Source organism: Alternaria ethzedia (assembly GCF_023757985.1).
Source record: "Alternaria ethzedia strain BMP 0044 chromosome Unknown scaffold_1, whole genome shotgun sequence".
Taxonomy (NCBI): Eukaryota; Fungi; Ascomycota; class Dothideomycetes; order Pleosporales; family Pleosporaceae; genus Alternaria; species Alternaria ethzedia.
Genome location: NW_026056194.1, coordinates 305,041 through 331,305, shown reverse-complemented (window position 1 = coordinate 331,305; position 26,265 = coordinate 305,041). Strand labels below are relative to the sequence as shown.

The 26,265-nt window shown below is 53.8% G+C and overlaps 10 protein-coding genes across 10 annotated transcripts; 5 read left to right on the top strand and 5 right to left on the bottom strand.

Annotated features, from left to right (window-relative positions):
* Positions 1-808: 808 nt before the first annotated feature.
* J4E87_000113 (uncharacterized protein) lies at positions 809-2,907 on the top strand (the record flags this gene model as incomplete). Its single annotated transcript, XM_049371772.1, has 2 exons — positions 809-873; positions 924-2,907. 2 exons carry the CDS (start codon positions 809-811, stop codon positions 2,905-2,907), a joined length of 2,049 nt encoding a protein of 682 aa, XP_049237906.1.
* Positions 2,908-2,993: 86 nt separating this feature from the next.
* J4E87_000112 (uncharacterized protein) lies at positions 2,994-4,851 on the bottom strand (the record flags this gene model as incomplete). Its single annotated transcript, XM_049371771.1, has 2 exons — positions 2,994-4,648; positions 4,701-4,851. The coding sequence occupies 2 exons, from the start codon at positions 4,849-4,851 to the stop codon at positions 2,994-2,996; spliced, it is 1,806 nt and encodes a 601-aa protein (XP_049237905.1).
* Positions 4,852-5,598: 747 nt separating this feature from the next.
* Positions 5,599-7,494, top strand: J4E87_000111 (uncharacterized protein; the record flags this gene model as incomplete). Its single annotated transcript, XM_049371770.1, has 1 exon — positions 5,599-7,494. The coding sequence occupies one exon, from the start codon at positions 5,599-5,601 to the stop codon at positions 7,492-7,494; it is 1,896 nt and encodes a 631-aa protein (XP_049237904.1).
* A 1,215-nt stretch (positions 7,495-8,709) lies between these two features.
* On the top strand, positions 8,710-9,666 carry J4E87_000110 (uncharacterized protein; the record flags this gene model as incomplete). Its single annotated transcript, XM_049371769.1, has 1 exon — positions 8,710-9,666. One exon carries the CDS (start codon positions 8,710-8,712, stop codon positions 9,664-9,666), a length of 957 nt encoding a protein of 318 aa, XP_049237903.1.
* A 2,377-nt stretch (positions 9,667-12,043) lies between these two features.
* J4E87_000109 (uncharacterized protein) lies at positions 12,044-14,623 on the bottom strand (the record flags this gene model as incomplete). The annotated part of the gene is made up of 1 exon (XM_049371768.1): positions 12,044-14,623. One exon carries the CDS (start codon positions 14,621-14,623, stop codon positions 12,044-12,046), a length of 2,580 nt encoding a protein of 859 aa, XP_049237902.1.
* Positions 14,624-15,409: 786 nt separating this feature from the next.
* CFD1 (cytosolic Fe-S cluster assembly factor cfd1) lies at positions 15,410-16,381 on the bottom strand (the record flags this gene model as incomplete). Its single annotated transcript, XM_049371767.1, has 1 exon — positions 15,410-16,381. One exon carries the CDS (start codon positions 16,379-16,381, stop codon positions 15,410-15,412), a length of 972 nt encoding a protein of 323 aa, XP_049237901.1.
* A 587-nt stretch (positions 16,382-16,968) lies between these two features.
* Positions 16,969-17,815, bottom strand: J4E87_000107 (uncharacterized protein; the record flags this gene model as incomplete). Its single annotated transcript, XM_049371766.1, has 2 exons — positions 16,969-17,525; positions 17,599-17,815. 2 exons carry the CDS (start codon positions 17,813-17,815, stop codon positions 16,969-16,971), a joined length of 774 nt encoding a protein of 257 aa, XP_049237900.1.
* Positions 17,816-18,298: 483 nt separating this feature from the next.
* On the bottom strand, positions 18,299-22,659 carry J4E87_000106 (uncharacterized protein; the record flags this gene model as incomplete). Its single annotated transcript, XM_049371765.1, has 2 exons — positions 18,299-22,513; positions 22,561-22,659. The coding sequence occupies 2 exons, from the start codon at positions 22,657-22,659 to the stop codon at positions 18,299-18,301; spliced, it is 4,314 nt and encodes a 1,437-aa protein (XP_049237899.1).
* Positions 22,660-23,056: 397 nt separating this feature from the next.
* On the top strand, positions 23,057-24,596 carry J4E87_000105 (uncharacterized protein; the record flags this gene model as incomplete). The annotated part of the gene is made up of 3 exons (XM_049371764.1): positions 23,057-23,075; positions 23,266-24,373; positions 24,422-24,596. 3 exons carry the CDS (start codon positions 23,057-23,059, stop codon positions 24,594-24,596), a joined length of 1,302 nt encoding a protein of 433 aa, XP_049237898.1.
* Positions 24,597-25,223: 627 nt separating this feature from the next.
* On the top strand, positions 25,224-26,024 carry J4E87_000104 (uncharacterized protein; the record flags this gene model as incomplete). Its single annotated transcript, XM_049371763.1, has 1 exon — positions 25,224-26,024. The coding sequence occupies one exon, from the start codon at positions 25,224-25,226 to the stop codon at positions 26,022-26,024; it is 801 nt and encodes a 266-aa protein (XP_049237897.1).
* Between the last annotated feature and the right edge of the window lie 241 nt (positions 26,025-26,265).

Below are 26,265 nucleotides of genomic sequence, written 5' to 3'. Positions count from 1 at the left end.
TTTCGCGGCGTGGTTATCCGATGACGTTTGCGGCGTACGTTGGGCAGTCGTAACTACCGTGTACGGTAGCGACGAGGCGTGCCGCCGGCAGAAGAGGTTCAGAAGGATGCCAAGGTGCATATATTGGATGCAGCAGCGACGACTATCATGAGATATCCAGATTGAGCGAGATTCAAGCTAGACGACGGCTACATTCTAACTTTGATCGTTGACTTGCAAAGTTCAGCCATCTCGCGGGAGTTTCCTTGCTACATGGAGGTAAGTTTACGCCAGCCAGGTTCGGCCCGACTTCCAGTGCTCCCAGGGTGGAAGTTCGGTCTAGCTTCAAACAACGCCTCGTCTCCCCGCTCAATCTCTTGACCTGCAGCTAGGAGAATTTCTGTCCTACGCTGACTCGAGAGCCTCGCATTCGTCACATTTGTCAGTGCGGGCGAGGATGCCGTCCGACATGGGAAGCCTTTCTACCATGCGCCTGGATCCACTAGCGCACGGGTTGTACTACCATCCTCATGCGGTAAGAACAGGCTGACCTGTAGGGGGAGGTTTAGCCGCAGGTCGCATTCGTGAAATGTCAAGGACCAAAGGGGTAGATGGTCGATGATCGTAATGTTCACCACGTGTACCGCGACTACCGGTGGCGCTTCGTGATGGTTGATCGAGGCTGTCCTGCATGCCAATATAAGCTTTCACAGGGAAGCCCTCGTCGCTTTCTCTCCACACTCGTTCTCGCAACGACGTTGTATATCCAGTCCTTTGCTTTTTGTCTCTTCTTTTTTGCAAGGTTATTACTACCTCTAATTCCGTCACCATGATTGTCATTAAGGCTCTTGCCGTCCTCTCTTTACTTACCAACTTCACTTCTGCACGCATCATGTATGTTATCACGTGCCAATATCAATGAATGGGTGCTAATCAGACGATAGCGACGGCGCCGAGCACACTCCTTACCGCGGCGAGAATGTCAAGCGTGCTGTGAGCGCTACCAACACCACCACTCTTGAAGACTACGAGTATGTCGTTGTCGGATCTGGTGCCGGCGGTGCACCTCTCGCAGCCAGGCTAGCTCTTGCTGGCCACAAGGTCCTTCTCCTTGAGGCCGGTGATGACCAGACCAACACCACTCAGTACAACGTGCCCGTCTTGCACTCTGTTGCCGCCGAGTATGAGCCCATGCGATGGGACTACTTTGTCAAGCACTTCGACGACGAAGAAGAGCAGAGGAGGGACACCAAGCTCACCTATGAGTTGACCGACGGCACCCGCTACACTGGTCCCAGCCCTCCTGCCGGCGCCAAACCCCTCGGTGTTCTATACCCCCGTGTTGGCTCGCTCGGAGGCTGCACTGTTCACAATGCCCTCATTACTGTATACCCTTACGAGAGTGACTGGGAGTACCTCCAGTCCATCACTGGCGATTCTTCTTGGGCACCGAGCAACATGCGCAAGTACTTCACCCGCTTGGAGAAGTCGCGCTACCTACCCAACAGCGTTGTTGGACACGGATTCTCCGGATGGCTCGAGACCTCACTGACCGACCTTACTTTGATCGTTCAGGACCTCAAGGTCATCTCCCTCGTCCTGGCTGCTGCTACTGGTATGGGCAAGAACCTTCTTTCTTCGCTCATCACCACCGTTACTGGCCTCGGCCAGGTATTGCTCCGCGACATCAACAACCCTGGCGCCAACCGCGATTCCGCCGAGGGCATGTGGCAGGTTCCTCTTGCCATGAAGATTCCTGAGTACAAGCGTGCTGGCCCCGTCGACTTCCTTCACCAAGTCATCAACGCGAAGAACCGGGATGGAAGCCGCAAGTACCATCTCGACATCCAGCTCAACACCCTCGTCACCAACGTCGACTTCAACCAGAACGGTACCACACCCAAGGCTACTGGTGTCAGCTTCTTGACTGGAAAGTCTCTCTACGGCGCTGACCCAAGGCGTCAGTCCGGCTCTGCTGCTGGCAAGGGAACCAAGGGATCCGTCACTGCTACTCGCGAGGTCATCCTGTCAGCTGGTGCTTTCAACACCCCTCAGATCCTGAAGCTTTCAGGCGTTGGTCCTAAGGAGGAACTCGAGCAATTCGGCATCAATGTCGTCAAGGACCTACCTGGTGTCGGCACCAACCTCCAGGACCGCTACGAAATCCCCGTCATCGGTCAAGCACCCAGCAAGATTTCTCTTCTCAACGGCTGCACATTCCTTGAGGGTGACCACGACCCCTGCCTCGAGAAGTGGGAGACTGGCACGCTTGGAATCGGAAAGGGTGTCTACGCCACCAACGGTATCGCGCTTGCCATCACCAAGAAGGCTAGCAACTCCCCCAACGGTAACGCTGATCTTTTCGTCGCTGGATGGCCCGCGTACTTCAACGGATACTACCCCGACTTCTTCGCCAACGCCACCCTTGGCCGCGACGCCTGGACCTGGCTCACTCTCAAGGCTGAGTCTCGCAACAACGCTGGTACTGTTACCCTCCGTAGCGCTGATCCCCAAGATGTGCCTGAGATCCGCAAACGCAACTTCGCTGTCGGCGGTGACGAGGACCTTGACGCCCTTGTTGAGGGAATGAAGTACGGTCGCGAGGTCTTTGAGGATCTCATTCCTCTTGACGGCAAGTTCAAGGAGGTTTGGCCCGGAAAGCAGGTTCAGACCGACGAGCAGTGGAAGGAGTTTGCCAAGTACGAGTCCTGGGGCCACCACGCTTCTTGCACTTGCCCCATTGGCGCCGACGATGACGAGAAGGCTGTTCTTGACGGCAACTTCAAGGTTCGTGGCGTCGAGGGTCTCCGTGTCGTCGATGCTTCCGCTTTCCCCAAGATTCCCGGTACTTACCTGGCTCTTCCCCTCTACATGTTGTCTGAGAAGGCATCCGACGTCATCATCGCGGACGCCAAGGTCTCCAAGTAAAAATAGCGAGTAACGGGAGTGCATAGCGTGACTCCACCAGCAAGTTTGGTTGTATATAGTGTTCCTAATGTATATTTGAAAATCCGTTAACACATCCCGGTCAATACGGCCATACCCGCAACGTGATCCACACCCGCTACCTCCTCATCTTCCAATAATTTGTCGATCTTACTCTTGCTCTTGATCCTCCAGAATGCTTGCGCGCCATCTACAAACCTCTTGCTGATATCTTCTACATCTTCCGCAGGGCATGCGGCGAAGCACAACCGGAAGCAGTTGAAGCTGTCCATTGCCTTGATTTCCTCGTTGGCTGCGAACATTGTACCAGGAGCTACGAGACATAGGTAGGGCTTCGAGGTCCAGAAGACCCACAGAGCCCTAGAAAGGCGGGCGGCAGGTACTTGCTTGGCAAGCGGGTGGGACGCGAAGTCGAAGCGCACCCACACGAACATGCCGCCAAGAGGTCGAACGAAGGAGTAGATCTGCGTCTTCTCGACCACAGCCCAGTCATCCTCTTCGTCAGCGACGTCGACGAGACTCCTTCGGCGGCCAGCTTTTATAGCCTCCTTTCCAGCGTCAAGTGTGTCGCACATCTTCTGCATGCGACGCTCATAATTGCCTCGGAGGCCTTCTAGCCAGCGCACCCATCCGTCTACTTTCCAGCCACTGCCATCGGCCGCGCCGCCCTTACCAGGGTCGTTCGAGGCTTGAGGACCCATAAGCAGTTCTGCCATCATGGACTGCACGAAGCCTGAGGGCTGCTGGGTCGAAGTCTCGGTAATGCGGAGGAGACGTTCTACGAGGGCAGGCTGCGCGGTGATCCAACCAAGACGGCACCCGGGAGCTACTGTCTTAGAGAAGGTATCGAGACGAACGACGCGACCCTGGTAGTCTACGCTGAGGTAAGAAGGAATGAGACTGTCCAGGAATTCGAAGCCGGAAGATTTGGTAGGCTTGGGAGGGACGCTGCTAGGCGACGAGGACGGGTACTGTAGGTACCAGTATGGGTCATCCTCGACGATGATGATGTCGTACTTGACGCAGAGAGCGTAAATCTCGGTTCTGCGCTGTACCGACAAGGTGCCTGATGTTGGGTTCTGGCCAATGGTGACGGTGTACATGACATGTGGGCGGCGGCCCTTTGAGTAGTCCCAGTTCTCTAGAACATCTTGCAGACCTCCCTTTCCATGCGCCATCATTCCCTCGTCATCGATGGCTACTGGCGCAATGTTGAAGCCTCGTGGCCTGGCGGTCTGGATGGCGTTCATATAACAGTATGTCTCGCACAGCAGTCCTGGCCTCTCGTCGACAGGGTCATGTTCGGCTGACCACTCATTGCTGAGCGCGGTCAGCGTCTTGGAAAAGCCATCGGTAGAGCCGCAAGTCAAGATGACCTCTGGGCCGTTCTTGTATGGGACGAAAGGATGTAGGTTCTCCCTCGTGAACTGCCGGATGAACTGGTATAGTGCGGGGTATCCTAGAGCCTGGCCGTATTGCAGCGCAGACTTCAGGTCGATCATGCGCAGGGGATCTGGCACATTGGAGTACTTGGGCACAACGAGGCGCGACGCAGGTGGCTCCTTCTCTCTACGCTCTGAGATGGATGTCTTCGCGAGTTGGGCGGTCGGGGGATCGTCGGCGGGCGGGTCGACGGGCTTGTTGGGCGTTGGCTGCCATCGGTTCGGCTGTGCGACTTTGGCCTCGAGCGTGTCGTAGGGGAAATAGTGATCGTTGGGGAGACCTGGACGTAATCAGTAATCTGAGGCGAGACGGTTGGTCGGGCGCGCGCATACCTCCAGCTAATTGGGCGATCCCGGGAATCTGGAAGTACTTGTAGAACTGTTTGACAGAAGAAGCTTCGCGCGCTCTCGTGCTGCGTGACAGGAAATGCGTAAGATCCACTGGATCGGGGAAAGAGCTCGGGTCAGAGTTGTACGGCGCCATCGTGGCACTGCAGCGGTGTGCGGATAAGGTTTACGCGGACGCGTCAAATGCAACGATGTCAACAATATCGTCCAATACAAACAATCGCATGCAAAGAGGTAAAAGACGATGGGGATATTCCTGGGTATGGAGTCGCTCCGTCGCCCGAGGCGAATGGTCCGAGGGACCGATAAGGCGCTGATTAGAAATGCCAGAACGGTGACCTCATCACCAAACGGGAAGCCGCATGAGCTGGCTAGGCCACGTTGAGCCACGTTTGAGCCACACGTGGGAGCTGCAGCTGGGAATAACCATCTCGAACGACCTGGGATGGGAGCAAGCATGATAACTCCGGTTCTACTGTATCGGGGCGTGAACCTGCACATACTGCCATTGCCGCCGACACCCAGAGCTTTGGAAGCTTCCTACTCCGAGGCCGATCTTACCTAGCGTCTCAGTGCCGTGAAGCCGGAACGTGGGCACTCCACAGGCCCGCATCATGCAGGTCCCGAAGCTCCCCAGAGCTCTTTCCTTGCCATTGCCATGCCTTCGCCTTCGCTCGTACACTCTCACGTCCTTTCCCCTTTTCACCCCGTCTTGTACATGAGTGTCTTTTGAGTCTTTTTCCAGCCATCACCCATCGTCGCACATCTCTACGCGCATTCCTATCGATAAGCATCCGTTAAGCCTCGGCGCATCGGCATCCTATTCACTACCAAAGTGTCGTCCCCTACGAGATCCCGCCACGAGCTGGCATCCATCTACGACATGGAGCCACGGGAAAGCCTCGATGACGAGGGCGCGCCTCCGCAAGCCTACCGCGACGACGAGAACGCGATTACACTTCCTGCCGAGTCAGCCGACGCCATCGCGACTCCCGAGACATCCGGTCACGAGCACGACACCCCACAAGAGCCCTATTACGCCAACAAGTACATCCCGCCGCGGTTGCAACGTGTATGGAAAAATGTTGTCGTATGGGTCAAGGGTCCACAACCGCCCCGACCCTGGAAGATACACCCTTTCTTTCCCAAGATACAGACTGCGCCAATCCAGTTGCTGAACAACTACTTTCCCGAGAGAAGACAAAAGATCGGCCTGTTGGTCTTTTTCTACTTCTGCTGGATCCTGACCTTTGGCTTGGTTCTGCATCGTAGCGCGTTTGCAGCGGACATACCTGGATATGGCAGCCCCGTGCGAGTACGGTGTACGGATCGCTTCTGGAACGATGGCAATGGCTGCGGGCTCAACGGCGATCTGTGTCGACCCTTCGAAAACAGCACCATGCCGTTCCGCTGCCCCGCAAACTGTAAACGCGTGCAATTGCTGAATCCACATGCTGTTGGTGATAAGAACGTCAACTATCGTCCATTGGTTATTGGCGGACCCACCGACGAGGAAAACACGCTGGAGAACACATATTACCGCGCCGACTCTTTCATCTGCGGAGCTGCTATCCATGCTGGCTTCATAAACGACGCGTCGGGTGGCTGTGGAGTTGTTGCACAGGTTGGCGAGAAGACTGACTACCCCAGCGTAAACCGGAGACACATCAAGAGCATTGGCTTTGATTCGTATTTTCCGCGCTCCTTCTCCTTTCTGCCCGGTACGGCAGCCAAATGTCGCGATTTGCGGTGGCCATTACTAGGCGTATCGCTGACCTTTACCATCCTGTTGTCTTTATTTACTACCTCACCATCCGTCTTCTTTACCTCCATCTTCGTCGGTGTCTTCTTCCATGTTGCATTGGCATCAGACCCTCCCAACTTGACTGATTATTACTCCATAATCAGTATTGCTCTGTCACGCTTCCTTCCCGCGTCATTCTGCATGTATGCTGTCTACCGGTTTGCAGTGCGTCGCCAACTGCAAGGTCTTCACGCACAAGTAGAGAAAACCATCCTCTGGCTCGGAGGATGTTGGATCGGCGCCCTGAACAACTACACGTTCGACAAGATTCCCATAGAGCGTCTTACACCCCACGATATCAAGAACCAGCCAGGCGCTATTCCTGCGCTTATCATTATCGTCCTCACCCTCTTCGTCATTGCTCTGGGACAGGCATGGTCATTCCGCGTCGAAGGTCGTTTACCGCGTTACCTCGCCCTCTATGGCATTCTGGTGGCTGGCATCCTGGCACTCGTTGCCATACCAAGGATGAACGTCCGCATCCACCACTACATCCTCGGCCTGCTCCTTGTACCTGGCACATCCATGCAAACACGCCCCTCACTTCTTTTCCAAGGTATTTTGATCGGCCTCTTCATCAACGGGACCGCACGCTGGGGCTTTGCCAGTATCCTCGAGACGCCTGGCGCCCTTCGTGGTGACGCGCCCATCGGGACCGTACTCCCACTCATCACTGCTCCTATCATCCACAACAACTTCAATCTCCATCATCTGAGACCCAACATCACCTTCGATTGGCACTTCCCATTCCCTGAGCCTTATGATGGAATGAGCGTTCTGGTCAACGATGTAGAAAGGTACCATGAATACGCTGACCGTATGGAGGAAAGCTGGACTTGGACTAGACACATGGAAGGCGTGAACGAATACTTTCGATTCGCTTATATAAGAGGCGGTGGAAGGGGGGATTACACGAAAGCAGGAGTTTGGAGAGCGGATGGTGGCTGGACAGACATGGCCTCCGGGCCATCGTAATCCCTTTGCAAGAGAATGTACTAGTCTTGATCAGCACCGCGTCGCATCGCATGATTTCTCGTTTTTAAGCGCTTCACTTGTGGTAGTAAGCGCGTAAACAAGAGAGATCATGCGATGCGGTACGGTACTAAAGACAGCAGTTTACTGTAAGGCTAACAGATCGCTCATCATTGCTTCGGCTCGACTTCTATCTCGATGAGCACATGCAGCAACACGTTCATTCTTTCTACCAAACTTCCACTCGACTCATCCAACTTGTACGCACGTTCTGTAGGCTGCGCATCTGGCAAGGAGGGTATCGTTCCTCTAATGCAACATGACCGAGCGGACGAGAACGTCCATACGATGTATTTGTCAGATCTGATCGGTAGTCACGTTGCACGTTGATTTCGCAAGAAGTGAGCATACGCTTTAGGGAAATGCGTGTTAGATGTTTCACCATTTGTAAGATTAGAATGCATTACTGAGACTGCGCGACAAGGCAACAGATACTGTCCAGATCCTTCTGTGATTCCACGTCGCCTTGAGTATTGGGTCTAATTAGCTTGTCATGGTGTTGACTATTCGTCCGCCGTTACGGACCACTCGACCCATGCAGAAAGGTACGTATCACTAGTTGGCTTAGCTTGCGATCCGCCCAAGGCCGCAGGTATGTCTGTGTCGGAAGTGAGGGCAAAATCTCACATGGGGCCATCGCCTGTATCCAAATACATGAATAAACTTTGCATTCGTTCGATGTTTACTAGTTGAATTGCACAATGAACACGTGACTGGTGTAACTGTCTGGCCGTTATTTCCGTACGCACATGCATGGTAGTGGTTGAGCGGGGCCTTTGTGCAAGTCCTGCCGAAGAGGGGTCGGGAATAAGTGGAGCACGCCTTAACCAAGAATACGCATTGTGTTGGTGGCATCATCGGACGACTGGCGAATGTGAACATTTGTAATGTGGATGCTGGCTCGCTCGGCGTTTTGGGAGAAAGACGCGAGCTGCTGCCTGCTGCATCAGGTATATAAGTCAACGGAAGAGGGGTGTTGGGAAGGAACTATCAACAGCTCAACCGCGGCTTCCTCCCCTGCATCATCGGTTATATCATCAACATCATCGCTCGTGCTTTCCCCGCTATCAATTCTTCTACGCATTGAAGCTTTTGTTTGACTCTAAACATCACAAACCAACCCCCACGAATCAATCTCGGATTCCATTACCCATCACCATGGTCAAATCAGTCTTCGGAGGAGCTGCGCTCTCAGACACTGCGTACTTCAACACGCAAGAAGAGCGTGCCAAACTCATCGATGTTTTGCTTGCAAACGACGTCAAGAACATCGATTCCGCACGTCTCTATGCTGGATCCGAAGTTGCCATCGGCCAGCTCGAGAAGCGCAAGGACTTCATTATCGACACCAAGCTCCCTGGCGGTTTTGGTCCGCCCGGTGAACTCAAAAAGGACACTGTGATCAAGTACTGCCAGGAATCTATTGAGCGTGCCAAGATCGACCAATTCGACATCTTCTATATCCATGCTCCAGACCCAACCGTTCCTTTTGAGGAGACCCTGGAGGGCATCAACGAGGTGTACAAGAAGGGCATCTTCCGCCGCTTTGGCCTCAGCAACTTCTCGGCCGAGCAAGTTCAGCAAGTCTACGACATCGCGAAGGCCAAGGGCTACCCACTCCCTCAGGTCTACCAGGGTAACTACAACCCTGTTGCCCGTCACTTGGAGACCCAGCTCTTCCCCACACTCCGCAAGCTCGGTATGCACTTCTACGCATACTCACCCCTTGCCGGCGGCTTCCTGGTTAAGACCGCAGCAGACCTCGATGCAGGCGCCGGACGCTTCAACGAGCAAGCCATGGGTAACATGTACGGAAAGCTGTACGATAACGAGACCATGCGCAAGGCGCTCATCAAGTGGAACGAGATTGCCGAGAAGGAGGGTGTCACCAAGGCGGAACTCGCATACCGCTGGATGGCCTACCACAGCGCGCTTGAGGGAGACGAAGATGGTGTCATCTTCGGTGCTAGCAAGATTGCTCAGGCTGAACAGACTGCGCAGAGCTTGAAGAAGGGCAAGCTTAGCGATGAGGCGGTCAAGGGCATTGAGCAGATTTGGGAGAGCGTCAAGGAGGTTGCTCCCGTTGATAACTACCACAGTTATGCTAAGAAGTAGTAGATGACGCGATGATATATTAGAAGTTGTCGTAGTGTCACAATGAAACGTTGACATAGTCTACCCTAACCTTACATCGTTCTTGCCTATGATAATTTACCCTCGATACCATATGATGCCCCATGCGCACGACCCATTTCGTACTTCCGAAGGCCCTTCCAGCCTGTCCCTCTCTTAGTGCTTTATATACCTTGAGCATCACGCGGGTGCTGCGCCTCTCTCCATTTGCGAGTCTTTCCCGAGAGTTAAGCTCGAATCCACCACCAAATCAACCAATCTTCCGAGAACCATTTTCCGCCTATTATCAAGCAAACCCTTGAAGACCGCACCTTCGGCCTTGGTTCAAGCATCTGTCTGCTAATATCATTGAAGATATCCACCTGCAAGTTGAACATTCTGGTTGTGGGGACGCAGACATCCACTTGTCGGAAAGGTAGTTCGTGTAGCGGAACATCGTGGTTTCGAAGGAAATATCCTCTCTCCACGCTCACACAGTCCCAAGAGAGTTCTTTCTTGATGTGAATGCTCTCGCTGTATATTTTATACCAGTTCTTCTCGTAGTCACGGTAGAAACCCTCAGCGGCCTTGTGAATTTCCGGTGGTGCTTCCTCGCGGATTTGTCGACATGTCTGTATGAGGTCGAGGTGCTGGGCTTTGCCGAAGTGCTTTCGATCGGTCGAGAAGTATGGCGAAAGATATGAATATACTAGAAACCGCAGTTCTGCAGGCAGCTGAAGAAAGCAACTGGGCGCATCAAGTGCGACGGGTGGAGCTGGCGTCATGAGTTTGTTGGTTTGAGATGTGGGTGAGAGGCCATCCGGGGTAGCAACTGCCACGGCTTGCTCTGTCATGTTGGTGAGTGATCTTCAACCTGAGTAGATGGTTGAGTGATTTATATGTAATGAATTCTGGCTTTCTATATAGTTCCAGCCTTTTTGTACGTTAAGGAACGTAAGGAAGAAGGAAGTGCGGGGAGCGAATGCCCAGCAGGCCCTGACGCTCGAGCAAATATAGCGGACTTCATTCATCTTGTGACGTCAAGTTAGCTAGATTACTACGTCTGCCTAAAGAAAAAGCTCTGTTATTCCATTGTGTACCTTTTAGATTGATTCAATGCGTCCTGCCTGTACCCATCCCGCGCCACCACCTCGACTCGACTTCTACACTTCGACTACGATACGCATACAGATACTGGATACTCCCTCGAGATGGCTTCTACGTCTTCCAAGGGTCATAATAGCGACAACATAGGGTTGCAGAGCGACTACACTAGATTTGCCGCTTCTCATTCGTCACTTCCCGCCGTGCGCCGAGATGAACGCTCCTTCCTCGACCTCCCCGTTGAGCTCCGCTGCATGGTGTACCAATACTTCTTACCAGAAGACCAACTGGTTGTCTACCCCAAACCATCAATATACAACGACCTAACACACATTTGCAAGCAAATTCGAGAAGAAGTGCAAAAGGAGATCCAAAAGGCTGCCGATGGGTACTTTCGCGCCCATGATGCACGATGGTTTCGCAAACCAAGCTTCTATTTCACGATACAACCCGCCATCGACCCTACCAACATTACTGTTGTCATTCCAGAGGTTTTCCCCGAGTTCCATGATCCGGATACATTGTTCCTCAGGATTCCGCTGCTACGCCTGCCGCTCCAGCAAATCACCTTCAACATCTCCACAGCAATCGCAAACACAACATTTCCCTTCAACAAGGATGCTTTACGTCACCTGCACTTTTGGATCAAACATCACATACCCCAGGCGCGCCGGACTACCATTCACTGGGGACAATGCCAATCCCAGGATACAATGACGGCTATGAGTGACTTCTGCAGAGGCTTGGAATTCCGTTCATTTTTCCACGTCAAGAGTGGTGAATATAAGTTATTGACTGAGTGTGCAAACGTCACACGTCAGGGCGACGAGCACGGCGTGTCGGAGGCTGTAGCCCTGACTTTCCAAAGGACACCTTTGTCTCGAGAGGAGTTTCTGGATAAGTTGCATGGTAGAGCAAAGCGAGCTGTTCGGCGATTCGATGGGGGCAGGGCAGGATGAGCGAACGATACATTCGGTCTATGTTTCGTCTAGAATATGGGAAAGATCATACGTATCCTCCGGCTTATCGCGTTTCACCGAAGTGCTGTCATTAAAGTAGACTTAGAAAGCTGGGATATGCATGTTGAAGGGAAGGTCTATAAGACGCGAGTCATGGAAAAATGAGAAACCAAAACCATGAACGAGTGCATCGTCTTGCACAGATCGTGAAAGCCCGCAAATGAGACTCCATATCCCCATAACCAACTCCCTGTTTTCTCTTCAACCCACGCGCTGAAAGCATAGATGGCCACTGACCACTCTCTCAGCGTAATCGCTCACTTCCTCACAACCGTAAGAGCCGGCTCCGGCTTACTCCTCTTCCTCTTCTTGACCTCGACCGCGGGCGCAGTCTTCACCCTCTTCCTAGGCTGCACCTCATTCGGCTTGGCCGCCGTACCCCTCTTAGTCCCCTTACCCTTACCCTTCGCCGCAGTTTCAGCTGCCGCAGTCTTCGCCTGAGGCCCCCGCTTAGTTCCCTTATCAGCCCTAACCTTCTTGGCCTTGGGTTCTGGCTTCAACAGTCCATGTTGCTTGATGTAATAGATTACATCAAGCGCCACGTCGCAGAACTCCTGCGTGCCGCGAATGAGTTGTAGCGGCTTCTTCTTGCTCTCCAGGCCCGCTCGGTATCGGTCGACGACGGCAAAGAAGATCTCGTTGGTATCGGCATTCACGGCGTCGCGCATGCGCTCGTAGTCCTCTTCGCCACGGTTGTGGTCTTGGTGGAAGTGGCCTCGTCCCATGCCGAACTCGTCGCCAATTTCGAATTGGACGTACGCCTCTATGACCATGATAGTGATAGTGTGGAAGTTCAGAAGAGCGACGGCGGGCTCTGGGTCTGGTGATGACATGGCTTGCTGACCGGGGATGAAGACATCGATCAGTAGGCGGGCTTCTTCGTCTGCGTGGTCCGGGGAGAGGAGAACTTCTTCGCGGACCATACCAGGGAGTGAGACCTTTGCGCTAGGAATATCTTCGCCTTTCTCGAGAGGCTGGCGTTGCATTTCATATCGGGGAAGCGTCCAATCAATTTGTTGGATGTCGTCGGAGGAAGGTGGCGCGTTCTCTGTGGGTGTGGGAGAGGGTGAAGCGGGCTGAGGAAGAGGGCGTGGCATGCGCACTACCTTCCGGTCGACGATAGGTCCACTGCTTTTGGGTTTGGAATTGCTCGCGACAAACTCGACGCTTGAGTCGTCATTCAGGCTAGTGACTGATGGGTGACGCTCCACCCGCGTCCGAAGCGGCTCATCATCATCGGAGGCATTACCCTCTTCGTCGTCGCAGTCGTGCTCGTTGAATAATTGCTTTCGTGCCTTTTGGGTGACTTGGGTAGTGCGACGGTCTGGTGTCCAGTTATGCGAGCTGTTCTGTCCGTAGTTCATCTGCTGAGAGCCGCTCGGAGAGGCTCGTTGATAGCTCATTGGGCCAAAGAGGAACGAAGGTACAGCAGCTGGCTGGCCATGATAACTGGCAGAATCGTAAGATACCTGTCGAGTCGATCGCTGACGCTCCGCTTGCTTCTTCTTGACTTGATCCAACTGTCTCTGCTTCTCCTCAACCAGGGCCTGAAGCTCTTGTTGACGATTGAAGGCAGAGTCGATATCAAGTTGGCGGTTTTTGCCAGCGGGCTGTTGCGACCCATGGCGGGATGAATGCGGTCCGTACAGCGAAAGGCCTTGGAGGATGGCAGCTGGGTTCAGTGCACGTGCGCTACCAATTGAGGGTGAACTAGACTTGGTGAAGCGGACTGGATCCGTAAATACGTGTTGACGTTGACTCCACGGTACCCCAGCTTCAGCTTCGCCACTAAGAAAGGCCAGAGACTCTTGATCGATTGTATCGTCTGGCCGCATATTCATCTTTTGATATGTAAAGTTGGACGACATGGCCTGGTGGTCGATCGGTTGGTAATGCTGGCGTTGTCGGGCTCCGCTGGCTGCGTCCGCCTCGGCTTGGTTCGTGGCGATGGAGGCCCACTCGTCTACATCAAAAGGGTAAGACATGTTGGTGTCGGCGACAAACGACAAGTCGTTATCACGTGCGATCGATGGTCCGTTTGCGCTCTGCTGATAGCCGCCGTTGACGTCATCGACATCTTGCACCTCCACGGCCGCAGTCCCCTTCAAGTTCTCGGGTTCAGACGTAGCAGCCTGGACACCGAGAGCATCCGAGGGCTTGCCAGAAGTGTCATGTTCGACCGAGACCTGTATTGACTCGTCGCCAAGTTGACCATCAATGCTCATAGCATCCCTAATCAGGTCCTGACTTCGATTGTCGACATTTTCATGTGCATCGTGCTCAGGCTCGTCCTTGACCATAATGGACTGACCCGAACTTCCCGTGGGCTCATTCAGGGGCTTCAGGGCTGAGCCTTGCTCACCGCTCTGTTTCTCGATCTTGACTTGTGGCGAGGTCGAGTTTGGGTTTCGAGGTGCAGTAGCTTCATGGTCTTCGACTTCCTGCTTGACGATGGCGGTTTCGATGGATGGCTTAGCTGATCCACCCGGAGTCGCGCGCAACTCCGGAGAAGTAGAAGAGGAATTACTGATGTTTCGGTGACCTTGTGGAGAAGTCACAGGAATCTTGGTACTGTATTTCAGCTTGACCATGAATTGCGGTTTTGCGCTTGGATTCGGCTCTTCTTCAGAAGTCAGAATCTCGTTGCTGTTGATTGTGATAGGAACGGAGTTACCTTTCGGGAGTTGGTCTGCGCCGTTACCGGGCCCTTGACGCAATTTGGTCTCAGGACTCTTCCTCTGGTCCTGTTCTTGAACTGGTGTCGGAATTGTCCGATGCGGACTGCCCGCGGTAGAATGAGGGTCTGGCGATGTGGTGTCATTGCTCGCAGCGTCCATAGTGTCGGCGATCTTGCAGCCTGCGAGGTCAGTATTGCAGGAGTCTGATTGTCGTCTTGCGCTGGAAGCTGTACTTGTCGAGCAATCCCAGGGTCGCGATAGTCACTTACCAGTCGGTTTTCGGTGTTTATGATATATTAAAAAGTTGGTGGGCGTAGTAGGTAGGACGAAAGACTGTGAGTCCTTACTTGTGGACAGTAGCGGCTTTATATGGAGCCCGCAAAACAGTTGGCAGATAATTAACTACGTTCAACTTTACCTGGAAGCATAATTAAGCGCTCTCTCACCTATAAGCTCGCAGCTGCGCGTTTGCTCTATCGAAACGAGCCCACGGTACCAATGAGGCATGGGATGTGGAGTACGGGACGGATACTGACGACCGCGACTGGAACCTGGCGAGTCACAAGGGAGGACTGCTGATGTCTATGAGCAATGTTTACTTGTCGGCAAGATACTGCGTTCCTGATTCGCTGTAGCGAGACGTATTCACGGGTATCCGAGCAGGAGTGCTACAGTCACCTGAGCTGAGATGACGAAATAGCAGGGCGTTGTCATGACGACGTGTAGGAATGAAGAGGACCCTATAATGGCGAAGCACGGAAAGTGGATGTTGAGGACTATGCGAAGGTCAGCGTTCCTTGAACTTTCCCCAGGGCAAGCGAAGACTCACCAGCACTGCTAGATCATTGAGATAGGGAGGGGTATCTATTCTTCTCTACATCTTCGATCATATCTCTTCCTTCACTCCGCCATTCCTTTTATGAACGATCAACCACTTCGATGTGATCATACAATTCTTCCGATATCCCCCTTCAACCTTGTCACAAACTCGTCGAATAACGGCGCCAACGAACAGTCCCGGTACTTATCTACAAAAAGACCGCCCTTGTTCTTAAGAGCTGCGACCTCTTCAGTGTCGAGTTCTTTGCCTTGTATGACAGTACCCTTGGGATACACTGGCCTCGTCCCGCTCTCGACCAATTCCACAAAGGCTGGGTCGATGGGTACAGAGCCGAGGAATGGTACTTCGAACTCCGTCGCCATGACCGCTCCGCCGCCCTTGCTGAAGACATTTGTGCATTCCGAACAGTTGGGGCACACGAATCCTGCCATGTTCTCTACCACGCCTAGTACCCTAATTCCAGTCTTCTTACAGAAATTCAGCTCCTTCTTCACGTCGCTAACACTGATAGCTTGTGGGGTTGTTACCACGACGGCGCCGGCCAAGAACGGGACGTGCGGATTGAGAGCAGGAGACGGTGTAGTGTTCTTCAGAAGAGTCTCGAGTAGGGAGATGTGTTCGTCGGATGTACCGGGTGGTGTATCGATAAGGAGGTAATCAAGCGGTGGCCAGAGGACGTCAGTCAGGAATTGGCGCACCATGGCGGTCTTCTTTGGGCCTCGCCAGATGACAGCATCGGAGCGCGAAGCCAGGATAAATCCCAGGGACATGCAGAATAACGGGCCAATCTTCTGTTCGCCTGCAGCCGCCTCTTCTCCTTCTTTCTGGTGTGCCGCCAACGTCTGCTCGCCGTGCACATCAACCGGTATCCACCCACCAGGCGCCTGTCTTACTTTCGCATCTTCAATACCGAAGAAGCGCGGTATACTCGGACCCGTCAAATCTATATCCAAGACACCGACCGAATGTCCTTGTAGCGATAGCGTGAGGGCGAGTTGCGTGGTCACGCTCGATTTTCCGACTCCGCCTTTGCCGGAGAGGACGAGGACGATGTTGCGAATGTTTTCGAGAGGCATCGCGAACACGGAGGCTCTGATAGCCTGGGTATCTATGAACGGCGGGGGTCGGTGGGGTTTGCGTTGACGGGCGTTGATGGGAAGTGGTTCGTTGTAGGGGGGTGTATGCGATTTCGAGTCCCACAAACTATCGTATTAATCCGGAGCGTCGTCAGATGGGCGGCAGGAGGGGTGGTGTAGAGGGTGTCGCGGATGGCGCATGATGTGAGTGATTGAGGGTTGTGGAGCGCGCTTTGAAATCCAACGACCTGAAAGTGGCGGTTTGCGGCGAGATCGGAGGTCCGACCTTGACCCGAACATGCCTTCCCTACTACCAACACATTGTCTCCCTCCACTTTAGAAGAATCTCATATCATGGCCATCTTCATAAATGGCAACTGGTCGGTTTCACCAAGTCAAATTGAACTTATGCTCTTGCACTAAAATCACGGCACCGCTTGGACACATGTGGACTGTGCCAGTATCAGATCAAGCTCGTTCAGCATCCTTCCGTAATGACCAAGTTCCATAATATAGTCCGTATCTGGTATCAAATATAATCCCCTTTTCCAATCCGCTCTTTCGCAGGTATCGTAATCGCCGTCTCCCTAAACAGCAGCCTTCTTCAGCGGCACCTCCTCACCAACAACCAATCTGTATCCCTCAGCACCCTTCTCAGTCTCCAAGTCCTTGGGCGTCGCCGCCTTGGCGCCCACCTCGGGGAAGCTAAATGCCTTGCTCCTGCCACCCTCCAGACCCTTCCAAACACCGACCGTGTTCCAGTTGGTCCATGTCAGCGCGCCAACCCACGGCTGCACATTCCACCCCAGCTCCAATGTGACGTCCGTCCTGTTGCCCAGCTTGCCCGTAATGTCGGTAATCTTGTACTTGGGCTTCTGGTTATCGAGGTGGAGTTCACCGACGGGGTAGGGAGACGCGGTCTTTTGCTTGGATGCAGCGCGTTTCTTGGCGGACTGCTTGGGCAGCTTGGACTTGGGGTCGGGGTGGATGAAGTGGTTCTGGTTCCAGGGCGCGGACTTTGAGGCGACGATGGCATCCCAGATGATGGCTTCGGAGGGGGGTTCGGAGGCGCGGGTGGAGGGGTAGACGGCCTTGAGATAGACGAAGACTTGCTTCGTGTTCCAGTTGAAGAGGGAGCTGAGATCTGCATGGAGGTGTCAGTCAAGGTGTTTGAATGCTTGGACGCAGCGTGATTGCGACTTGGGTGAGAGACGTACCAGCGTCTAGATCGAACTTGACATGCGCATACTCTTCCCGCTTAGGTGAGTAGTAGTGCGGCCGGCCTCTCACTACCTGCACATTGCGCAGCGATATACTGGCCGTCGGGTTCTGCGGGGAGACGAAGCTGCTCAGCGCGATGATGCTCGCGACTGTGAAAGCGACTGTGGTAAAGAAGCCAAAGACATTCTGGAGACGAACAAGCGTCGAATGCATTGTGAAATGTGTGGGGTGAGCGCAGAGCCCAGTTATCAACCTCTGTCGGCCACGAGAGGGAGGGAAGATTGGTGTACGTGGGCGCGGAGAGGTAGCCTTCGGTGGTCCTAACACGTATCTGGACTCTTGCGCGGAGGTCGGAGCTCAGCCCTATGAGACCAGGGTTCACCTATTTGACGCTAGTGCACCACCGTCTCACCATCTCATGTCAGACGAGCGGACATTGTCACAAGTACACATGTTCGAATGAGCTTGATCTTATTGATGCTGCTACCAACGACTCAATATGGGTATCAGGCTACACCAATCCTACCATCCACCGTTATCTTCCCAACCCATGATCTCTTTCCCTGACATGTACGCGCATCGTCTATGCATTCCTCCCAGATGTGTTCACGCTGAACGCCGCAACGCCACGCTAACCTACTTTCTGGAACGCTCAAACAATACCGAACAGACATTCAAATGATCGAGAAGAAGACTCTACTGTGCAGCAGGTTGCGCGCCGCCCCTTGGGCCTCCACGCCCACGGAATCCGCCACGGCCACGGCCTCGTCCTCTACCACCACGTCCGCCATCTAGATTGGCCGGTGGTGGCACATTCGAGTAGTTCCGCGGCTGGAAGTTCGGATTGTTAGGAACAACTCCCTCCGCGGGGTCAGTGTTGTCGATGACAGTGAAGCCACCACGGCCCTTGTGGCCTCCTCGTCCACGGGGAACGAAGTCTGCTGAGCCACCACGGAGGTTACCGCGAGCGTTGCCGCCGTTTGGAGCTTGGTTCTGGTTCTGCGCGGGCTGGCCATTTGCTTGTCCACCACGGGGCGCAAATCCGCCACGGCCACCACGAGGTGGTCCGCCATGAATCGGGAGGGTCTGCTGCTGTCCTTGGGTTTGCTGTGGTCCTGGGCTTTGGCGTGGTGCGAAGCCTCCACCCCGTCCGTTCGCGCCTCCGAATGCTCCTCGGTATGACCCACGAAGAGGTGCTGGCGTACCCGCTGGAACGAGCTGAGGACCCCCAGGGGCACCGAAGCGAGGCATGTTGTACGATGAAGGTACTTGTTGTGGGCGCTTCGCGGCAGCAGCACTGGAATAGTGGACGACCTGCTGATCCGTCATGTTGAGAACTGCAGTTGCTGGAACAGTAGATCCTCTGAATGGCGAACAGCGGTCTCCGAGCGATGTACCGCTCATAAAAGTAGCATCGAACACAACATCCAGCAGCAAAACACGTGCGGTGCGGGTCTTGCCAACCACGGTACCAGATGATCCAATTGGTACCCTTCCAGAGTCTTGAACATAGACGATGCGATCGCCAATGCTAAAGTTCTGGTGTCCAAGACGCTGCTCCGCGTCAGACGGCTTCAGCAAGGCAACACGTGGCACCTTGGCGACGGTCTTGGGCTCCACTTCTTGTGTGAGTGGGAAATTGGCGTCAGCCGCTTGCTCGATGAGCTTGACTGTATCAGAGTCGAGCTGCTCGGCGTCCAAGGGTACTTTCTCAAAGTTCTTGGTCTGGACACTCTTTAACCAGGCTCCAATCTCCTTGACCTTCTGCTTTGCAACCTCGGGAGGATAAAAGTCAGTGTCCTCCCATCCATCACCTGTCGGGTTGTTGATAATGGCGGCAACAAACTCTGGGAACTTGATCATATACTGCGCCAAAAGGTCCATCGCTTTCTGGCTGTACTCCCATCCGTTGGCTGATTTACGAGAATAGCCCAACACCTTGAGCTTCTTCGCCTCGAACTTGAGGTTCAATCCAAGGTTGAGCTTGAGGCCACTTGAGTTGACGTTGAAAGAGGACGTAAGCTTGGACAATGCAAGCGGCGGCATGTTCAATTGCCTGGCCACAACGTAAGACGGAACATAGGGTGTTGACCTTTCAGCCTTGCTGACAACTTCACGTCCAAAATGCGGCTCTTGCTTCTTGAGCTTGGCGACCATGATTGTAGCCTTGTTGTCGGCATGGCTGACGACTTGCAGAGGACGGCCATAGGCGTAGTCTCCGAGATAGAATGCGCGTGCTCCTTCGGGGAATTCCTCCTCGATAGGGAGTGCCTCTTTCTCCAGGAAGCGAGGGTCTGCGCTGAAGACGTCGTCTACGACTGTCTGGGTCGCGTACTCCACTTGCAGCCCAGCAACCTCACCGTACTCCTTGATGGTGGCTCCTTCGTCAGTCTTCCTAAGTCCCTTGAGCATTTCTACGTGCACGAGGGACTCAATTTCTCCGACGTTGATACCGAGGCGCTTGCTGTACTGGTTTTCGATGCGGTTGGCCGTCTTCTTCCAATTAGAGATCTCCTGTGGACCATGAGGAATAGCAACAGGTGCGGGAGATGGGCCATCCTCGGGCAGAACGTAGTCGAATAACTCGTCCGATACCTTGACCACTTTCGCTTCGTGTAAGAAAGGGTAACCAACATGGACCGCCTTGCCCAGCTTGGCCTGCGCGTGGGAGACAGACTGTCGTGGCTCTGTATCAAGGAGTGTGATAACCATGCTTTCGTTCCGGCTATCTTGCATAAAAACATTGACGCCTGCAAACTCCAGCTTGCCATGGAATGGCAAAGTCTTCAAACTGGGAAAGCCAGCCAATGCCTCGGCTCCCAGCTTAACACCGTCCATGAGGCCGATGTAGTACTCCAGTCCCTCCATAGTCGGCAAGTCGAATATGTTCTCGATGCACTTGCAGTGGGGAAGGTCCGGGAAAACGCCTGGCAGAGATGACTGGTACACGAAATCCAGATCTTTGGCGTATGTGAACTTGAGAGAAACACCAAATGAATTACGCATCTTTTCATCTGGCGTCAAGTCATTCTCCTTGGTGGCCATGGCCTTGAGCAGACGGTCCTCTTGGATGAACGGAATCTTGACAACAGCCTCCCAGTCCTGTTTCTTTCCGTTCATATCGAGAGTAAAGTCTCGGGGATAGAAATCGATGATGGGAGAGTCCTCGTTTGTCATGAGAGGATGGTACGCTTTCGGTACGATACTCTTACTGCGGTCGGGCAGTACACCCATCAACTGCTGGAAAGGCTTGAACGGCTGTCCAAGCTTAAAGTTGATGTCCGCCTTCAGACCCCGCTTGACGTCAGAAATCATAGGCGAGTAGTGGTAGCCATAGTACCATGGCCATGACGCTACTCCGCGGTAGTAGTAGAAAAGAACCCATTGCAATCCTTGCACGTAGTTCTCCGTCAGCTTACGGAGCTCCTCCTCATTACTGCGATCCCAATCGAATTTGCTCTTGTAGTAGTCATTCTTCCAAGCGTCGAACTTCTCGTCGTATTTCTTCTGCATCTCCGATTGGGCGTCTTCGGGTGAGATGTCGACAACCTTGGCCTGCTCGTACTTCTGTACGACACGTACAATGGCTTTCGTGGATTCGTCGTCCATCTCGCCCTCCTCGTCAGAATCACCCTCGACCAGCTTGGGTGGAGCTGTAACCTGAATATGGCGATCGCCGTCGTCATTTTGTACAGTCTTCCATGGAAGATGTAGTTTGTCGGCAAGTTCCTGGACAAATTTTCTGTCCTCCGCAGGAAGAGATACAGGAAGGTCCAGCGGGGCTGGCTCTTTCTTCTCCAAGTAATCGCCCAGCCAACTCTTTACCTTGGAGAATAGAGCCTGCTGTTGGGTAGTCATAACAATCGTGCCTCGCTTGGCCGTCTTCACCATTACATCTTCCTTTCCAAGTTTCTTACCCTTGAACCAAGCGGCGTCGGAGTTTTCAGATTCGAAATGACGGTACTCGATGTTTGAGAGTTCATCCAACAAGATAGCCAAGCGCTCCATGTTGATGACACCCTCCTCGTTGATGTATCCTTTGCCCTTGGGCAGGACAGTCTTGTAGACGTTGAACATGAGGGCCAAGGCGCCCTCGTTGATATGCAAATGTGGAAGATTGGGAAGGAAATCGTTGCCAACAAAGAAAGCCATAAGAATGAAATCGTCAATAACACGCTCCATGTCGAACGGAAAGCTGAGAGCTCCGGGCTCTTCCAGTTCCTGGAACTCAAGCTCCAGGTATTCTCGCACAATGCTGAGATGCATGAGGTAGAAGTTCTGGTGTTCCAACTCCTTGGACTTGGTTTGGCTTTGGCGACCAAACGTCACCTCCTCACGCAGTAAACTGAAGTGGGGATCGTGGCTGAGCAGACCCAACATGATCAGGTCGGCATCGAGACCGTACAGGCAGTGGCGGCGGTTCGGGTCGTAGCCCGGCTGTGCCTTGGCCTGACGGATGTACTCCATGACCTTGTGCTCTCCCTCTCCGGGGACCTCGTGACCAGACAGTACGACTTCCACGCCCTGCCAATCTATGTCCTCGGAGACCTTCTTGTTGATGAAGTACTTGAGCTGCTGCGTGAGCTTCGCCATGAAGGCAGTGCCTGGCGTAATGCAGTTGCTGTCGAACGCTTCCTCCGTCGGCATTTCTACGCCTTCGCGGATAGCCTTCTCCCGAGCCTTTTCAGTATCGAGAGCGGTTCGGAAACGTCGTGCACGCTGCTGGTTCATCTTGGCGCGCGGGGCGACACCATCGATGGCCATGAAGAAGAGCTGCTTGGGCTTGATCTTGCCAAACAAGTGCTCGATGTAGTTGAAGATGGAGATGAACATCTGATCTTCGGACTTGCGCGCCGTGACGCTGTCGGAATCGTTGTGGGTGCAATTGTGAATGATACCGTTCATGTCAAGCTGTGACTGTTAGCTAGGCGCATCAATTGCGACACGCGGGTACCTACGTAGAGACAGTCGAATTCGGGAATGCGGTTTTCGGCAATGAGCTGCGAAATACCGGGATACCTTTCGGACATCCATCGAAAGAACTTGGGGACACCCATGACTGCTACTGTCTAGGAATAGCTGAAGATGGATATGGTGGTGAGGCGGCGATGCACCTTGTGTGTACAAGTGGCGGGGTGAGAGTCGCAAAGAGGGCGACAGGGAGGAAGATGGTAATAGAGAGAAGCGCGCAGAGGCGCTGTGGGCGGGAGGGCGAGAGAGAGTATGGGGTCGTGGTTCTCGACGCTGGGGTCTTCAAAGAGTCGGAGTCTTGCTCATCGACGCAATGGATATGCTGGCGGCGACTGCCAAGCAGGTGGGGCGCTAAGGGATCGACATCGGGGTTGGTCCAAACGCGACTTTTGGGAGCGCGTCGTGCCTCTTCCAGGCTTTACACACGCAGCATTCCATACAATACACTTTGCCCGTGACTTCGAGTACGATCGCAAGCACATTATGGACGAGACTATGAGCGGTAAGTTCATTTCCTGTTGGAAAGTGTGGTCCGCGACAGCGTCATGCCGACCAACAGCAAGCTTCGCTTTACCATTCGCATCGATACAGTCGGCGCATGGCATCCAAGCTCGCTACCGGATTCCTACAGTCACCCACGTCTCTTAAATTATTTGAAGTGCCCCAACGCCTGATACTAATTCCACCGACAGACGCTCTCGATTCCCGCGAGATGGACGACCAAGAACAGACCGAGCAGAAGATCATCAACGAGGAGTACAAGATGTGGAAGAAGAACAGTGTCTTCCTCTACGATATGCTGTACGGCCGCGCGCTCGAGTGGCCGACGCTCACAACACAATGGCTGCCGGACAAGAAACCCGTCGAAGGCACCAACATGAGCCAGCACCGCGTCATTCTCGGCACCCATACGTCAAACCAAGCCCAGAACTACCTCCAAATCGCCCACTGCGAGATACCAGACGCCCGCGTTCCAGACCTTACCGAGCTCAACGAGGAGCGGGGAGAGATTGGCGGCCACGGCAATGCGAAGCGACCCTTTGACTTCAAGATTGTGCAGAAGATCAACCACCCCGGCGAGGTCAACAAGGCCCGCTACCAGCCTCAGAATCCCGATATCATAGCGTCGCTCTGTGTCGATGGCAAGGTGCTTATTTTCGACCGGACTAAGCATCCGTTGCAACCAAAGGATGACACCGTCAAGTTCGAGGCGGAGCTTGTGGGTCACAGCAAAGAGGGCTTTGGCTTGAGCTGGAGTCCTTTGAAAGAAGGACATCTGGTGACTGGTAACGAAGATACTACAGTCAAGACATGGGACATCAAGAGTGGCTTCTCTAAGAACAGCAAGACCATCAGCCCGACGGCAACATACAACATCCACAGCGCAACCGTCAACGATGTCCAATACCACCCAATCCACCACCAGCTCATCGGTACTGCGTCAGACGACCTTACCTGGCAAGTCATCGATACTCGTCAGGAGGCATACAAGAAGGCGCTGTACAGGAAGGAAGCCCACGAAGACGCGGTCAACTGCATCTCGTTCCACCCCGAGTTCGATTCGATGCTTGCGACGGGTTCTGCCGACAAATCGGTGGGAATCTGGGATCTTCGCAACATCGACAAGAAGATACACAGCCTGCAGAGCCATCGCTCAGATGTCATCGGTCTGCAGTGGCACCCGCAAGACGCTGCTATCCTTGCCAGCTCTAGCTACGATCGCCGTGTCCTCCTATGGGACTTCAGTAAGATAGGCTCTGAACAGACGGAGGATGAGCAAGAAGATGGGCCCCCTGAGCTGTAAGTTGTTCCGAACCTATGTCCGGCTCTTGTACTAACTTTTCACAGATTGTTCATGCACGGTGGATTCACCAACCGAATCTGCGACTTTGACTGGAACAAGAACGACCCTTGGCTCATGATGGGTGCTGCCGAGGACAACCAGCTGCAGATCTTCCGCCCTGCGCGCAAACTTGTCGAGCCGCTTAACAAGACTGTGAACCATGGAGAGGTCTCAGACTGAGCTCCCTCATCCTCTAGACCTGTTCCTTTCTAGGTGGCTAACCCAAGGGTGTTTGCAGGATGCGGTAACGACTTCGGCACCCGAGGAGCCTTCTCCGCCCTTTGATTCCCAGGTGATTGACAGCGCGGGAGAGGCTTCAGAAGAAGAGGTTTCTAGACGTTCTGAGAGTTCTGAGCTTTCTGATCCTCCTCCATGGAACACACTCGCAGACGAAACAGTTCTTGATACTCGCCTTCGTAGCGGCCGTGAACCTTGATCATAACGGAGTGGTGGTGGAGCAAAGTGAGAACATGAGATTGGTGTTGGGCGCAACAGCTTAGTGATATCCTTCTCGAATTCTTTTCCGAATAAAGTTCCGTAGAAACATGAATCAGAATGCGTCCGTTACAACATACCACTGTCTCATTGCATGAAGCTCTTGAGTAAGCAGTGCTCAATGCGAACCATGGACTGATTATGAGGCCCGTGCTAGCTAACCTCCGAGGTACGAACTATCTGGTCCCCGCAATCGTCATCCCATCTCTCACGCACCCGCCATGTGAAAGCAACATCAACAGCCAAGCCCTTATAACCGGGCTTGCAGTTACAGACATAAACACCATTTCGCCAATAGAAGCCTAGCTCACGATGCTTCTCCTCGGTCTGACTGGCTCCATCGCGACGGGCAAGTCGACCGTGTCGTCCATCCTCTCCAAGGCGCCCTACTCGCTCCCCATCGTAGATGCCGATCTCATCGCGCGACAAGTTGTCGAACCTGGCACCCCGGGCTACAATGCCATCGTCGAACACTTTTTGCCTACTACGCCTGACCTCCTCCTCCCCGATGCGACACCCAAAGGACGCCCGCTGAACCGGCCAGCACTGGGGCGGAGAGTCTTTGGCGGCGGAGAAGAGAAGGAGCGCGACAGGAAGAAGCTGAACAGCATCGTGCACCCTGCCGTGCGCAAGGAGATGTACAGGCAGATGGTGTGGGCCTATCTGCGCGGCAACTGGGCAGTCGTGCTAGACGTCCCTCTCCTCTTCGAGAGTGGCTGGGAACGCTACTGCGGTACCATTCTTGTCGTCGGCGTCTCGGACCCTGCGATACAGATAAAGCGCCTGCGAGATCGCGACTCTCACCTTACCGAAGAGGATGCGCGCAACCGTGTTATGAGTCAAGGCGACGTGCGCGAGAAGGCCGAGCGCTGTTTGCGGAGGGGTCCGGGAAATGGCGTCGTAGTCTGGAATGACCACGACAGGAGCTACCTAGAGAAGGAGATACAGAGAGTCATGCAGGACGTCAGGAATAACAGCCCGCGATGGTGGAGTTTCCTCCTCTGGGCCTTCCCGCCGTTTGGAGCCATGGCTGGCGCGTTGAGCTGGTACAGGATGCGCAACGTGCAGCTACAGTGGGAACAGGAGAAAAAGCGGGAGAAGGCGAAGCTATAGGAGGTGGGTTGATGCGTTGACTCAGATGCCTTTGCTTCGAGGGTAACAGAGGGTCGGTGCTGGTGCGTGTTGGTGTTTGTTGGATGTGCGCATAGGTATTCTAGCAATTGGCAGCACGGGCGCTGTGTCACGGTAAATGTTTTCAAGTCTCTCAATATGTCTCTGTGTCTGTCGTGTCTTGCAAACATGTCTCGTCGCTCTGCATATCGTACTTTCGTTGTCGTTGTGTGTCTATCATGCA